At 49.3% G+C, this 16534-nt stretch overlaps 1 protein-coding gene across 1 annotated transcript in view; it reads left to right on the top strand.

Moving 5' to 3' along the window:
• CC2D1A (coiled-coil and C2 domain containing 1A) overlaps positions 1-16534 on the top strand; it is a 3016164-nt gene that overhangs the window by 2405997 nt on the left and 593633 nt on the right. The window contains exon 24 of the mRNA XM_044057686.1: positions 14836-14967. Coding sequence (XP_043913621.1) covers positions 14836-14967 — 132 coding nt within the window. The remainder of the gene's footprint in view (positions 1-14835; positions 14968-16534) is intronic.

Below are 16534 nucleotides of genomic sequence, written 5' to 3'. Positions count from 1 at the left end.
CAATTTGTACGTCTTTACTCCTCCCACATCTTATGTATCTATAAAAAGATTTCCTATTATGCTCAACATCTTTATAGAAATTTTCTTGATCTTATCTCACACTATGCTTAATCTATTTGTTCAGCTTGTTTATTTCAGTTTTCAAAGTTGTAGTTTGATCTCTCTTCCATTTCTTATATTTTTTGTCGCTCACCTTAATCAGTTTTATTGTTATGGAAGTATATCCCCCTGACGTTGTATGCCTAGATCCTGATGTTAAACACTTTTTTGCCCTCAAACAATTTCTCTTTCAAACCTTTCCATATTCCATCTGCAGTTTTTTCCACTGAGCACCTCACTCCAGTTAGTTTTACATAGTGACTGTTTTGCTTCTATATAATCTGTAGTTAACCTTCTGTGCATTGGTTTAGATTTCAGTTTGGCAGAATTGTCTAGCAACAAATTAATCTTTATAATCCCATGGACACTGCACATCAACTGTGATAAAACCTAACTTGAATTAACTGTCCTCTGGTACTTTTTTTTTTTTTACAGTCTGAATCAGTTGTTGTTTCTGAATATACATTGTGAATAATTTCCTTACTAATGCTGTTGAATCATTATTATTCTATTCTGTTTCTGGGAAATGTAAGTCCCCAGCTAATATTATTCTAGTTGTTCCATCCCTGTCACTATACTCACTAGCCCCCCAGCACAGCTGGCCTAGATTTTGATTTCCATTTTCCAGCAATCATCACTACTCACCAACACAGCAAGACCGTACCACATCCAGGCAATTCTGACTCTGCACCACAGCCCAGAAAAATCAGCCCCCTTGTCAGAGCAGTCTGCCCACCCAGCAGCTCCGACATCACATCCCACAGAGAATCCCTAAATTCCGCCAATTCACCACACTCCCAGAAAACATGCTCCCAACCACCTCTTCCCTCCCCCTCACACCTCCAACACCCACTGCCTGCCAGAGGAAAAAACCCTCTGGAGTCTACCTGGGGTACAAAAATATCAATGCAACCACTTCTAGGCAAAAATCCTAAATCTTCTAGACTCTGATACACACTTGGGAGACATACACACATCCCCCACCGTCTCTCTGCGAATTGGTCTTTCAGTCGCTCCTCCCAATCCCCTCCAGCCTCCTCCGAGCGACTCCCATAGTCATCACGCAATATCCTACATGCTCTACCAGTTATTCCCCTTCCAGTGGCAGCTTCTGCTCTAGACTCCTCCAAAAACTCCACCAGTGCTGGTCCCCCGCCCAGGACCCCCCCCCCCCCCACCCAGACTCTGACACCAATCCCTGATTTGGAAAGCAATCTCCAACCCACAGTCCAAAGAAATTCCTGGTGTCTTCCCATTCCATCACCCCTCCCCCAGCAGCCACCTGACTCCAACACCCTGGCTTCTCCACCAGCTCTCCCCATAAACTCCAGCCCTCTCCACCTGCATCCCCAACTGCAGCCATCCCCACCTCTGCTTCTAAATGTTGAACACAGGACTTTTCAGATGCCTAATAGCAAATTTTACTGTTACACAGCATAGTGTAGAGTATTGCACAGTGCTATATAGAGCCCTGAGGGATGGGATACTGAGGGTTCTACAACATGAGTGGGGAGTAATGACAGGTCCTGTATGGGTTAGTGGTACTGTGAGGGCTCTACAGCATGAGTAGAGTGTTAACGCAGGCTTGGACAGGTCCATATGGAAATGCTGTGCACAGTTACACTGCAGTAATGTTGCACTTTGGTAATTAACTTGGTTTTGCTTTCAGAAGTCGAATTATAATAAATGTGATAGTGTTCAATCTCGCCGTTTGTTCTTACACATGGGTTCGGAGCCGATCCTCGGCTCCGTGCCGGCCTCTTGCAAGCTCTGCATCGAGAAGAAGCTCGAGACAATCTAATACCCACAATCCCCCTCTGCCTTTACCTCAGATCTAGTTTGCCGCTGCTGCATACGCATCGTTGGGAGCTAGCTCATAGGTTCATAGGTTCATAGGTTTATACTAGGCTATCTGCCCTAAGGCATTTATAAGCCTAGCCCAAATTATTGTGGCTTACGCCACCCCTTATATGAAAAAATACTGTGCCCATTAGTTTGTTGTGCCTCTGTCCAGCAGTGACCCAGAGATGATTCCCGGGGTAAACCTACGATCTCCCATCCACAGGTCTAGATTTCTCTTGAACAGAGTCAGCGAGGTGCTCTGCCTCACATGGACCGGGATTTTATTCCACAGCATAGGGAGTCTCTGAGTGATAAATCTATCCCTCCAGCACGTCCTATTTATATCCGTGCTAAGGTTTAAGTCGCTTGCTCTAGTGGTTTTGGTGGATTTGGATTTTTGAGGTGGAGCATGTCCATTAATTCGGGTTGGACATGGCCTTGTATGTCAGGCACATGTCACCTCTGAGCAGACGGTATGCGACTGAATAGAGCTGGAGTTTCTTCAATCTGGCAGCATATGACAGATTTTGGAGTCCTTTATCCTTTTGGTGAGGAACTTTTGGGGTCTCTCCAATTGCTGCAGATGTCGGGTGAGATACATCCCGAATGGGGCATTGTACTCGATCATTGGTCTGATAAGTGAAGAGTACAGGGGAACAATGACCTCACTAGATCTGGATGTGAATCCCTTCATGATCAGGTGGGCAATGTAGAAGGTCTTTCTAACCACTTTAGCAATGTGAGTGTCAAAAGAAAGGCCACTGTCAACCTGGGTCCCCAGGTCCCTGATAACCTCTTCTGTGCTTAGTGGATTGCCACCTATATGGTAGCTTGGGGTTACCTTGTTTTTCCCGAAGGGTATGACTATACATTTTTTGGCGTTTAACTTCAGGCCATGGCTCTGGCACCAGCTATCTGTTTCCGTGAGTCCCTTCTGAAGGATATCAGCTCGAGAGTTTCTAAGCTAAGATATAACTTTTTTTGTTGTATTTTATTAAGAAATATATTCTAGTTGATATTAGCTGTATTAACAAGTGTGATTGTGTTGTGGTTCCGTAATTCCTTGGTACCGTTAACCTTATTTTCGGTATTTTTGTATCGGGGCCTACTCCCTTCACATCTACCATATTGAGACAATTTAACCGGATTTGACATTAACCTGATTGTGACTTTTTACTCGGATTGACTGTGTTTTTCTGTAGTTATATATTGCTATACTATGTCGGAGAAAGCAAAGTCTGGTTTCAAACGTTGTCAGTGTGGCCAAAAAATGTCGGTCACTGACAACCACAGATCTGAAGTAGGATATTCATTTGTCTGCAACCTGTGGGTTATGGATCCGATATCGGATCCGAACCGGCATGGTTTTCCAGCTATGGATCCAAGCTCTCAGCTCCTCCCCTCACCCATAATGCCCTGCTCTACCCTCATGACCTCAGATCTCGTTTGCCGCGCTGGTGACTGGATTTGGGTACATAGCTCTCAGCTAAGTGGATTTTGTTTCTTGTAAAAATCAGAGAATTTTTTGGTTTTTTGAGTGATTCTGAGTGAAAGTTTAGGTTTCCCTTTCTTATAAGTGTATTTTGACTTTATTTGAGTTAAATTAAGTAATTTTATTCCCTCCCCTCGCTGTTGCGTAGAGTGTGTGTGTAGGCCTGTGTGTCCTTTTATTTTAAGTTACTTTCTGTAGCTTTAGTGATTTATAGATTATGGCTGACCAGCCTAAATCTATTTTTCGAATGCTCGAGTGTGGCCATAAGCTCTCACCGCTGATGGCCACACTCGGTGTGTTAGTGTCTCGGGGTTGAACACCTCACATCTGGTTGTTCCATTTGTGCAGGGTTCAACCCCAGGGCACTGAGGGAGCGGAGGTCCAAGCTGGTCTTGGCGGGTCTTTACCGCCAGACTCGGCTCCGCCTCCGCTCCTTCGGGACTACTGTGGCTACAGTTGTTCCCCTGTGGCACCCTCCTGCTCCTGGGACTCAAACTCCCGCTTCTGGAGAGGAGAGGGATGCTACTAAAGGACGGAGGAGAAGCACCACAAGCGGCGGGCCGAGACCTCTGTTTCGGCCCCGCCAGCCAAGCGGCTTCTCCCGGCTCCGCTGTCGGTTCGGTCTCCTCCTTCGGCTCCGGTCCCCTGTGTGCTTTTCACCGGGTCCTGAGGAGGAGGAGACCCGATCTCCGTCGAGGCTATCGAGGAGGCACTCCAGGCCTACCTCGGTAGCCTATTCGAGATCTACCCATAGCCTTTCTGATGCTGATCTGGACCGGATGATGAGAAGGTTCATCCAGGCCCAGATGCAGATGGGAGTGCTCTTGCCTCCCCTCCGGGGAGCTCAACACCCTTTTAAGCCTATTGCTCCTTCTCCGACCCGCTATCCGGGTTCGGAGCAGCTGGAGCCGAGCAGCTTCGAGCGGGGTGGGTCGGCGCCGATAGTACTTGGTACCGGATCCGACCCTGCCCTCGAGTGCGTCGGACCCGATCTCGGAGCCTGGATCCGAGCCGGATCCGGGGATCAGTGCTCCTTCGGCGCCGTCTGTGTCGGAGCGCACTGTCGCCGGATCCGAGTGCTTCGGCCGGCTCCGATCCACTCTTCGGATCCGAGGGGAGCCGATTGTCGGATCCTTTGGTCGAGGTCGGCTCCCTTCGGCTTTTGATGTAGTGGAGAGGGCTCTGTTGAGGGTCTCCGGACCCCGGCACTTGTTTCGCTCCGTCCCGCTCCCTCTGCACTGGGCCAGGCTTCCACCATCCGGCCCCTGGGACAGCCCGTTTCTGTGCCCCAAGTTGCTCCTATGGAGCAAATTGCTGCTGAGGACTCCTCTGACAGCCCCCAGAGGAGGTCCCTCGCAAGCATCTGCAAAAGGAGGCACATTGACTCCCCGAGTCTCTCACAGAAGACACGGACTTGGAGGAAGGGAAGGCTCCCCACGGTCACCCCGAGGATGTCTCCTTTGGAGACATCATGGAAATACTCCGTATAAGGGGGTGGTCTGCCCCCAAGTCTTCCTCGGACGAGTCCGTGTTCTTGGAGGCATTTGAAGCGGGCCCGTCTACCTCTTGGGTGTCCCCTGCCGACCCCTGGTGGACCTTATTACCACCAGGGCGTGGAAGGAACCGGACACCGTGGAGCCAATTCCCAAAAGACCGGATAGGATCCTTAGTCCGCCATCCGACCGGACCCATTGGAGTAAGGGGCCTCGGTAGATGCCATGTTGACGGCGGCCACAAAGAGGGAACTGGCTCAGGAGAGTCCCTCAGTCCACCCACCGAGCAAGGAGTCTCGGATGATGGACCGCTTGGGGAAGCGGATGTTCAGTTCGCGACCTTCTCAGTAAGGGCTGAACTATTTGGCACATGTTATTCGGATGCAGCGAGATCTTAAGGAATACGCTGCATCCCCCCCTGAGTCCATTTCGGAGGAGGACAGAGTTCTGCACTCCACCCGTATGGCCACTCTTAGGTCAGTTACAAATACTTCTATGCGGCTACTCTCCCATGCAACGGAGGGCGCCGCTAGAGCTGCGGGACAGGACTGGTCACTAGACGTCAGGCCTGGCTCCGTCACTGCGATTTTTCTGAGCCCTTCAAGGCGTCGTTTGCGAACGCCCCTTTTGATGGTTCTGCTCTGTTTGGCAAGACAGTTCGCGAGACGTTGACCCAGAGCGAAAAGGACGGGAAGACTCTGTCTGCCGTCGAATCCGCTTCTCTGCACCCCAGAGGCCCTATTCTAGGAACCAAAAGGGTCAGAAGAAGATGTGGTTCGAAGTCGCAGCAGTCCCAGCCTGCTCCGGACAACCAGTCCTTCCGTGGCAGAGGAGGACAGGGAGGACGCCGCCCTAGAGGCAGAGGGGCTCCCAGAAACTTCGGGTCCAGGGAACCTTTCTCTGAACGGCCCGCAGCAACCCTGAGGGTTGCCCGACTGCTCTACTCTGGAGGCAGTCGGGGACGTTCGGGCACCTAGCGGCATGGGAGTCCATAACATCGGACCGCTGGGTTCTCCAAATCATATCCAGGGATATCGCATTCCTTTCCTTCACCTTCCAAAGTTGAAGTCCCTCCCAGACGTCCCACCCGGTCAACGGGAGGCCGCTTTGGCAGAAATTGGCCATCTGCTAAAGAAAGGAGCCATCCAGCCCGTTCCCCAGACCAGATCGGATCAGGGTTCTACTCCAGATTCTTTTTAGTGCCAAAAGACGGGGAACTAAGACCAATCCTAGACCTCTCTCTCTTGAATCTGGCAGTCCCCAAAGAAAAATTCGAATGGTCACTCTGCAATCTATTCTTCCCCTTCTGGGAGAAAATCACTGGATGTGCTCGATAGATCTCAAGGACGCGTACTACCACATCCTGATGGACAGGCGCTCCAGGAGGTTTCTCCGCTTCGGCTGGGAGCCAGTCACTACCAGTTCGGGTCCTTCCCTTTGGTCTCACCACAGCCCCAGGGTGTTCACCAAAGTACTAGCAGTGGTAGCGGCCCACCTGAGGCTTCAGGGGTGCAGGTCTTTCCCTACCTGGACGACTGGCTTCTTACCGCCCCAACAAGGCATCTACTTCTCTTGGCGAGACTCCTTTCTCCATCTTGCTCCTTTCTGGGCATCACAATAAATACAAAAAGTCCAACCTGGCCCACACAGCTCTTAGATTTTATAGGGGCCAGGCTAGACACAAGGAGTTCTGAGCCTTCCTCACTGCGGACAGAGTTCTAAATCTGCAGCTCCAGGTGCGGGCCATTCTCCATTCAAGTTCTGTTCCAGCGGAGTTGGTCCTGAGGGCCCTAGGGTCCATGGCTTGCTATAGCACTTCTTCCTCTTGCCAGGCTCAATATGCGCATTCTACAGTGGACGCTCTTAGTACAGTGGTCATACCTTGCTCTCCCATGCATCATCCCATAGCGATCAGCAAGGCTTGCAAGCGGTCCCTCTTGTGGTGGCTCCACTCCCGGATCTCCACAAAGGCCGCCCATTTTGTGCTTCTCCCTCTCGCCACGGTGACCACGGACGCCTCCGCCTCGGGTGGGGGCACTTTGGGCCGGACAGTCCAAGGCACGTGGAGCGATTCAGAGACCTTACTGCATATCAATGTTCTAGAGATGAGAGCAGTGCTCTTAGCGTTGCTAGCACTTCAGGACTTTCTTCCCTTGGGAACAATTGCGATTCAATCGGACAACATGTCTGTTGTCTGGTACATCAACAAGCAAGGGGGAACAAGGTCTTACCCTCTTTGTCGAGAGGCCATGAGAGTTTGGGAATGGGCAATCTCCACCAATCGCTTTCTAATAGCAACGCACATTCCGGTCGGTCCAACATCCTAGCGCACAAGCGCAGTCGCACCATTCTGACCCCTTACGAGTGGTCTCTCAATTGTCAAGTAGCGGAACGCACATTCGCACGGTGGGGAACCCTTCATGCGATCTTTTGCTTCTCCCTCAAACACCAAGTGCGACAGTTTTTCGCTCTAATACCTCCTCCGGAGGTACCCCAAGAGACGCTCTGGTGCATGCTTGGCCACCCGGTCTTCTGTATGCCTATCCACCCTTGCCTCTGATGCTGCAAGTTCTTCAGAAAGCCTCTCGGGTGGGTTGCAGAATGATTCTCATTGCTCCATTCTGGCCTCGACAGATCTGGTTCCCCTTCCTAAGGTCTCACTCGGTGAATCCTCCTTGGATTCTAGATCCCATCCCGGATCTGATATCCCATCCATCCTGCATTCCTACTCCGAACCTGGACAACCTGAAGCTGACCGCTTGGCTGCTCCAGTTCCACTCTTGATAAGGACTCGGTATTTCTTCACCTGTAAAGGCTATTTTGGTGGCGGCTCATAAACCATCCACTAGAAAGGTTTACGAAGCAAATGGAAACGTTTCTCTGTGTGGGCGGAGCGGCAAGGCCTGAATCCCTTCACGGTTCCTCTCCCTTTAGTGCTTGACTTTCTAACCACTCTCTTTAACGATGGTGCCAGCAGTTCCACAGTCAAAGTTCAACTGGCGGCAATTTCTCACTATCACATTGGCCATGACTCTAATCCTCTTATGTCAGCCAAATTGTGTAAAATATTTCTTAAAGGTACTTTTCTTCTCAGGCCCCTATAAAACAAGCAGTTCCTCCTTGGGACCTTTCTTTGGTCCTACAGGCCTTGACCGCTCCTCCTTTCGAGCCAGCGGCTACGGTGGATCTCAAATTCTTGTCCTACAAGACAGCCTTTTGGTAGCCATTACATCAGCCAAGAGAGTTTCTGAACTTCAAGCTTTATCAGCTAAACCTCCTTACTTGGTATTTCATCCGGACCGTGTCTCCCTCAGGACCAACCCGTCCTTTCTTCCTAAAATCGCTTCTGAAGCAAACATCAATCAATCCATTAACCTCCCTGTTTTCTTCCCTAAATATGAAAACAAAGGTGAATATAAGCTACATTCACTAGATGTTCACAGGCAACTTAGATTTTATCTGAACAGGACAGCTGGTCATAGGCAATCCGACCAGCTGTTTATTTCCTTTGCAAAATTCAATTTGGGCAAGCCAATCTCTAAAGTTTCTCTGTCCCGCTGGATTTCACAGTGCATTTTATTGGCTTATCAAGCTTCAGGAAGGCCCGCACCGGAGGGTGTTCATGCCCATTCAACCCGGTCAGTATCTACCTCGGCAGCCTTCAAGGCTAGGATTCCTCTAGATGATATTTGTGCAGCAGCCACGTGGGCTTCATCTCATACGTTTATTTCCCACTATAAGTTGGATCTTGCATCTAAGGGTAGAGCATCCTTTGGCTCCGCGGTGCTCCGGAATATCCTTCCATGATGGCCGCCCAAGATTCAGGTAGCTGGGGACTCTGTCCCACAGGTTGCAGACAAATGAATATCCTACTTCAGATTTAGAAGTTATGTACTCACCATAACGTTCCATCTGAGTAGGTGTATTCATTTGTCTGCAACCATCCCGCCCTCCTATCCCCCTGGCCTTTCAGTTTCCTGCATATTCCTTGTTACCCTTTTTAGGGTATTGTTGCTTTGGCAAACTCGATCTGAGGTCATGAGGGTAGAGCAGGGCATTATGGGTGAGGGGAGGAGCTGAGAGCTTGGATCCATAGCTGGAAAACCATGCCGGTTCGGATCCGATATCGGATCCATAACCCACAGGTTGCAGACAAATGAATACACCTACTCAGATGGAACGTTATGGTGAGTACATAACTTCTAATTCCTGCGTCTACTGCCTTGGCCCTCTTCACTTACAAGAGGATTGCTCCATCTGTCACTCTTTTAGTGGGAGGGTCATGACAGATAGGCGCAGGAAACTGATGGACAGAGGTCTACTGAAACCAGCTTTCCAAGAGGCTTTGGATGCTTCTGACCAGGCATCGAAGTCCTCTAAGGAATCGAAGACGTCGGAGCCTAAGTCATCGGCTCCGAGCTCTTCTTCAAAGGTTAGATCACCGGTTCCACAGACTTCGGGGCCGAGTGTTCAACTGGTGTCGGTTCCTGAGCCTCGAGTCTTGGAACCGGTGATGGAGCTCCCTCCTTCGGCCATATTGAGGTCGGCTCCGTCTTCGGTTCCTTCGACCCGTTCTTCCTCCAAACTTTTGGATGTCGATGTGGATCACGTGGTGCAGAAGTTGTTGGAGCATTCGGCCCTCTCTAAACTTATTTCGGTTTCCACCCAGTTGGTGTCGAAACTTGAAGGCCTTCCTGTATCTCCATCCATTCCTCCTCCGAGACCGATTCAGTCTTTGGAGCCGGAAGAGGCTGATCTGCTGATTGTGGAGCCTCGGGTCCAGAACCGTCCTTTCTCGGTCTGTTTCACCTCGACTCCGGTACCGGAGTCTCGAGCCGACGGTCTGTTCTTGGTTCGGGGCCGAGTCGAACCGACGTGTCGGTTCCGACTCTCCTCGGGCCTCGCACGGATCGATTCGCCCGTCCTCGGGTCGATGCCTTCGGTGCCCGTGTCGGGGATTCTTCCCATTTCTTGAACCGGGGACTCTTCCATGCGGGACCCGGGAGCGTTCGACCTGATGAGGAAGGTGTTGTCTACCCAGACAACCACATCAGTGGAAGCAGTTTCTCCTCCCCATAAAGGGCCTTTGTCTTCATCTGCACCCACGGCCACATCCAAGCCGGGCACCAGTGTCTCAGCCACCCCTGGAGGTGCCCCTCTTCCTCCGAGGCTTCTTCGGGATGCTCCCCACGAGGAAGTCCCTAGGAAGAGACTGTGTAAGAGGAGACACTTGGATTCTCCACAGGAATCCATAACATCTGATACTGACTTAGATGAGTCAGAGGGTCCCCTAAGTCACCTTCAGAAGATGTCTCTTTTCAGACATTTTGGAGATCCTGAAACAGAGAGGTGACTGGCAGTCCCTTCCCCCTTCTGAGGATGAGTCAGTTCTGCTGAAGGCATTTGGTGCTCGCCCTTCCTCCTCCTGGGTCACTCCGCCCTTGACCTAACTAATGGAACTTATTGCTCGAAGGGCGTGGGAGGCTCCTGACACAGTGGAACCTGTTCCAAGGAAACCGAACAAGTACATCACAGCACCTCAGGATAAGTCCTACCTTACAAAAGGAGTTCCAGTAGACGCTATGGTGGTGGCTGCAGCCACGAAAAAGGAGATGTCGGAGTCTTCCTCGTCTGTCCATCCGCCTAATAAAGATTCTAGGACAATGGATAGATATGGGAAGCGCATTTTTAGTTCAGCGGCTTTTTCCATGCGGTCCCTGAACTATTTGACCCATTTTACACGTCTGCAGAGGGATCTAGTCAAAGAGTTGGGAGATACCCTCCAGGGTACTACAGATGCAGCTGTCTCAGAGAAAGTGACAGCGCAACTTAATACCCTAACATCGATTGTTAACTCGTCCATGAGGCTGATTTCTTACGCAGCCGAAGGTTCGAGTAGGGCAGCAGCTTCAGCAATTGCTCTTCGTAGACAATCCTGGATGCGCCTATGCTCCTTTGCGGAAGCCTTCAAGTCTTCCTTTACAAACGCCCCATTTGACGGTGCCACTCTTTTTGGCCCCAAAGTAAAGGAGACCCTTACCCGGTGTGAACAAGAGGGAAAGACTCTGTCTGCTGTCGCAGTCCGCCTTTCCACCCCAACTAGACCGTACCCCAAAGGGCAACGCGGTGGGAAAATGTGGTTTCGAAAACCCCAAGGGTCTTTCTCAGGCACACAGGGTGATGCTCCCTCTAGAGGCAGAGGAGGGGGCAGAGGTGGAAGACGCCGCCCTGGCGGCAGAGGGGGTCCGCAACATCAAGGTGACAGGGATACACTCCCTGGTAAACCTTTCCAGCACTCCTGAGAGGAGGCCCGACTGTCCTGCTCTGGAGGCAGTCGGGGGTCGCTTAGCTTTATACCCTCAGGCCTGGCAAGGTATAACTACAGACAAGTGGGTAAAAAGCGTGGTTACCAGAGGTTACAACATACCCTTCCTATCCCATCCCATCCCAAAGAAAAGACTCCCAGATGTACCGCCCCATCTGCGAGAGCCAGCAGCTATAGAAATTTCAAAGCTGCTAGAAAAGAGTCATCCAACCAGTCCCAGCGGACCAGCAAGGATTCGGGACTTACTCAAGGTTCTTTTTAGTTCCAAAGAAAACAGGGGACTGGAGGCCCATTCTAGACCTAAGCTACCTCAATACTTTCGTCAAGAAAGAAAAGTTCCGAATGGTCACGCTTCAATCGATCCTTCCATTCTTACAGAAGGACGAGTGGATGTGCTCAACAGATCTAGAGGATGCATACTACCACATCAAAATGGCCAGGGCATCCAGAGATCATTTGCGCTTCCGGCTGGGAGCCAGTCACTTTCAATTTCGAGCCCTGCCCTTTGGTCTGACCTCAGCCCCCAGGGTCTTCACCAAATGTATGGCAGTGGTAGCGTCTCACTTGAGACGTCAGGGATTCCAGGTGTTTCCGTATCTGGACGACTGGCTCCTTTCGGCCACCACCCGGCGACAACTACTGCAGGCCAGAGACTATGTTCTTCAACTGTGTGTTCACCTAGGGATCTCCGTAAATTTTGGAAAATCCTTACTTCAGCCGTCACAAAATATCTTGTTCATAGGAGCAGAGTTAAACACACGTCAATTAATTCTGAAGCTCCCCCCAGAAAGGATATTATCACTGCAGACTCACATACGTCTTCTACTCTTGTCAAGGAAATCTCCTGCAAAACTAGTACTGAAGGTGTTGGGCCTCATGTCAGCCTCCCTTATTGCAATTCCCCTGGGAAGGCTGCACATGAGAGTCCTACAATGGCTACTGTTTGCTCAATGGTCATTTCAACAACTACCTCTAACACACGAGATTCTTATAACAAAGACTTGCAAAACAGATCTAAACTGGTGGCTTCAAACGTGCAACCTTTCCCAGGGAGGCCGTTTGTGCTACCGCCCACAGTTACGGTGACCACGGACGCTTCCCTGATAGGGTGGGGGCATCTTTCAGGGACAGACAGTCCAAGGCGAATGGACCAATTTGGAGTACAATCTGCACATCAATGTTCTAGAGTTGAGGGCAGTGTTTCTAGCGTTGCAACACTTTGCTCCCTTCTTCCTCTAGGGACTATTGCAGTTCAGACGGACAACATGTCGGTAGTCTGGTACATAAACAAACAAGGGGAACCAAGTCCTATCAACTATGCAGAGAGGCCATGAGAATTTGGCAGTGGGCGGAGTCCACGGTCGCTTTCTAATAGCAACGCACATCCCGGGTCATCCAACGTCATAGCCCTCAGCCTGAGCACAGCATTTCTGTTACCGCACGAGTGGTGTCTAAAACAGTCACTGGCGGAAAGGATTTTTCGTGACGTGGGGCCAGCCTTCCTGCGACCTGTTTGCCTCCAATGAATGCCAAATGCAGGAGCTACTTTGCCCTATTACCCTCCAGGGAAGTCCCCAGGGACGCACTGGTTTACGATTGGCCCCCGGGACTCCTATACGCATTTCCCCCATTTCCTCTGATATCGAAGTTTCTCCAGAAAGCCAGGAACCTACACAGGACGATAATCCTCATTGCTCCATTCTGGCCTCGTCAAATTTGGTTTCCCTTCCTGAAAATACACTGCATTCGGGGACCCTGGATTCTGGACCCAGAACCAGATCTATTGACTCACTCGTCAGGGGTTCCCCATCCCGCGCTCCAGTCACTCCATCTAGCAGCTTGGCTGCTCCAATTCCCAACTTAGCCAGGTCTGATCTTTTGTCACCAGCAGTCCAGGATATATTAGTGGCTTCGCATAAAGCTTCCACTACGAAAACATATACTAGCAAATGGAAATGGTTTGTATTCTGGGCAAAGGCACACCATGTGGATCCCTTTATAGCTCCTTTGAATAAGATATTAGAGTTCTTAACAGACTTATTTCATCAGGGTGCTTCTCCTGCTACTCTAAAAGTTCAATTGGCTGCCATTTCGAATTTCCATGTGGAAGAATGTGGAGCTCCTGTTATGGCTCACAGACTTTGTAAAGCCTTTTTAAAAGGAGTTTTTCATATTAGACCACCGGTCAGATCTCCTACGTCACCTTGGAGTCTAAACTTGTTGCTATCTAAATTAATGTTGTCCCCTTTTGAACCTGCCTCTTCTTGCCCATTAAAATTTTTGTCCTGGAAAACTCTCTTTCTGGTAGCCATTACTTCTGCTAGACGAGTGTCTGAACTTCAGGCTCTTTCCATCAAGCACCCTTATTTGATCTTTCACTCTGACAGAGTTTCTCTTCGAACCAATTCATCCTTCCTCCCTAAAGTATGTTCCATTAACAATATTAATCAGTCCATTGAATTACCCACTTTCTTCAAAACCACTCCAACAAAATGGAGTATATGTTACACAAATTAGATGTTCACAGACAGCTAAGGTTTTATTTGGATAGAACAAAAGATCACAGGAAAACAGACCAACTCTTTGTGGCTTTTGCTGATAGCAGGAAAGGACTTGCAGTTACCAAAAGAACTCTTTCTAAATGGTTAACGGATTGTATAATCTATGTCTACGATTCTGCAGATCAACCCCTTTTACACAAACCCAAAGGACATTCCACAAGATCGATATCACGTCTTTGGCTCATGCAGCTCGCCTACCTCTGGATGCTATTTGTGCGGCTGCTACCTGGTCTAAACCACATACATTTATTTCTCATTATAAAGTAGACAAGGTTTCTAGGGACAGGGCAACCTTTGGTTCCACTGTGCTCAAGAACGTCCTCCCGTGAGTTCCTCAGGATCAAGGAGCTAGGACGCTACCCATGTGTAAGAACAAACGGTAGATTGAACACTATCACATATAGAAGTTATGTCCTTACCATAACGTTCCATGTGGAGTGTTCATCTCGCCTTTGTTCTTACAGTCCCACCCTCCCACCCTTAGGAAGAACGTTCTTTGATGCCTGGCCAGAAGCATTTTTTTTGCTACTGCTATTATTCTGTGTACATAGTTGGTATACACATATATGTTTATATGTGTCTGTTTAGATATGTTATGTGTGTAAGCATGAATGTGCTTTTATATAGATTGGTTTGCTTGCAAACTAGATCTGAGGTAAAGGCAGAGGGGGATTGTGGGTATTAGATTGTCTCAAGCTTCTTCTCGATGCAGAGCTTGCAAGAGGCCGGCACGGAGCCGAGGATCGGCTCCGAACCCATGTGTAAGAACAAAGGCGAGATGAACACTCCACATGGAACGTTATGGTAAGGACATAACTTCTATTTTCTGTAAATGACGATACAAGTAGAAGGGCTCAGAATCCCTGTCATCTGTTGCAGAACTGTTGTGTTTTCTCTGTAGCTCTGAACCTTTAATGTTCTTTGATTTCACAGGTCTGTGCACAGAATCTCTGTTATCTGCTGTAGAACTGTTGCTGCGTTTTCTGTGTAGCACTGAACGTTTGATGTTCTTTGTTTCCACAGATCCTAGATGGTAGAAAGCCAACCGGAGGACGACTGGAAGTAACTGTGCGTATTCGGGAGCCTCTTACTTCTCAGCAGTTAGAAACTGTGACAGAAAAGTGGCTGATAGTTGATCCCTTCTCCATGCCACCAGTGAGTACTACAGTTTAATTTATAAAATTATGAGCATGGTTAACACCACCTATTGTTGTCAGAAAGCAATCTTTCTTGCTTTAACATGAACTTATTAATGAAAGTTTTTGCATTTGTTTGAGTCCAAACCTGTCGTTAGGCCCAAAATGTAATGAACTTCTTCCTGACAAAGCAGGCCTGTCTTCTTCATAGTCTCTGTTGAAAATCCTTCCACAAAAGCTCTTTCTGGAAATCCTTAGCTCTCTACTTCGAGGGAACCTCTGGAGTGGATAATAGTTGATGTTAAGTTGTCTATCTCGCCTTCATTCTTGCTGGATGGGTTCGGAGCCGACCTCGGCTCTGACTCGGCCACTCTAAAAGCTCGAGAGTTGGTTCCACCGGCTCGAGGCTGCCCCTATATCCCACAATACTAGGCGTGAATTACCTCAGATCTCGTTTGCCGCTACAGCGATCGAGGTGTTTTCTACCGGCTCCAGGTTAGTTTAAATTAGATTAGTCTAATAACCTTTAAACTTACTCTAGCTTAGTTTATCCCCTTTTGTTACCTTTAGTGTAGTGGATATTTATCCCTTCTACCATCTTATCCAGCCCCCTTTTTTTTTTTTTTCAAGAACTAATAAGTTCTTTCCTTAGGCCTTCGGACCCTTCCTTCCCTCAGTGTGTGTATGTGTTTTGATAGGAGTTTTATATCCTTAACTTAACTTACTTTTCAGAAGTTTTGTTTTAAAGTAATCTTACTTAGATTTTTCTGACAGTGTAATCTGTGTGTGTGTTATTGTGTGTGGTTACACTTCGGTTCCTTGAAAATGTCCAAGGATTCAAAGGTCTCAGGCTTCAAGAAGTGTGACTCGTGCTGTCAGAAAATGTCTCTGACAGACGGTCACACTTCTTGTGTGTACTGCCTGGGACCTTTACACCTGCAGGACTCTTGTGCTGTATGCCATGGCTTCAGCCCTAGAGTCCTGCAGGAAAGAAAAAACAAACTCATATTAAGGGGTTTGCTTAAGCCTGAAGGTTCCCTATCTGCTACCTCGGGAAAACCTTCCAAGGCTTCCAAGACCTCGGCTCCAGCTTCTGAGTCGAGGCCTAAGGCTTCGAAGCCTACTGCTACATCGGCTCCGGCTGGAGCCGATGGGTCTTTGACTACAGTGTCTGTGGTTCCTCGCCCGGCCGGAGCAGAGGCATTAGAGATTCCTGGGTCGGCTCCGATCAGACCATCGGAGCCGACATCTAGAAAGAGGTCGAGGTCACCTTCCCTTGGCTCCGTTCATTCGGCTCCAGCGTCTCCCTTGCTGTCTGAACGGAGCCACAGATCTCACTCCTTCAGGTCATCGAGGCTCTCGGATCATGACCTCCAGAGGGTAGTGAGTCGACATTTAAAGTCCGAGGCACTGGCCCAAATGCTTCAGAGCCCGACTCATCAGTCGATGCCTCAACTTGTTCCTATAAATATTCCTCCTCCGACTCCTTTGAGCTCGAGCCAGGGCGCCTCGGAACCGAGACTGTGGTAGCCGGAGCCGATACATTTGTCTTCGCTCCGCTCGGCTCCGATTTCTTCTTTGAAGAA

Source organism: Protopterus annectens, chromosome 15.part0 (genome assembly GCF_019279795.1).
Source record: "Protopterus annectens isolate FY-2018-M chromosome 15.part0, PAN1.0, whole genome shotgun sequence".
NCBI classification, from domain to species: domain Eukaryota; kingdom Metazoa; phylum Chordata; order Ceratodontiformes; family Protopteridae; genus Protopterus; species Protopterus annectens.
The sequence above is the reverse complement of the archived record's forward strand: the minus strand, read 5'-3'. Positions and strand labels throughout refer to the sequence as shown.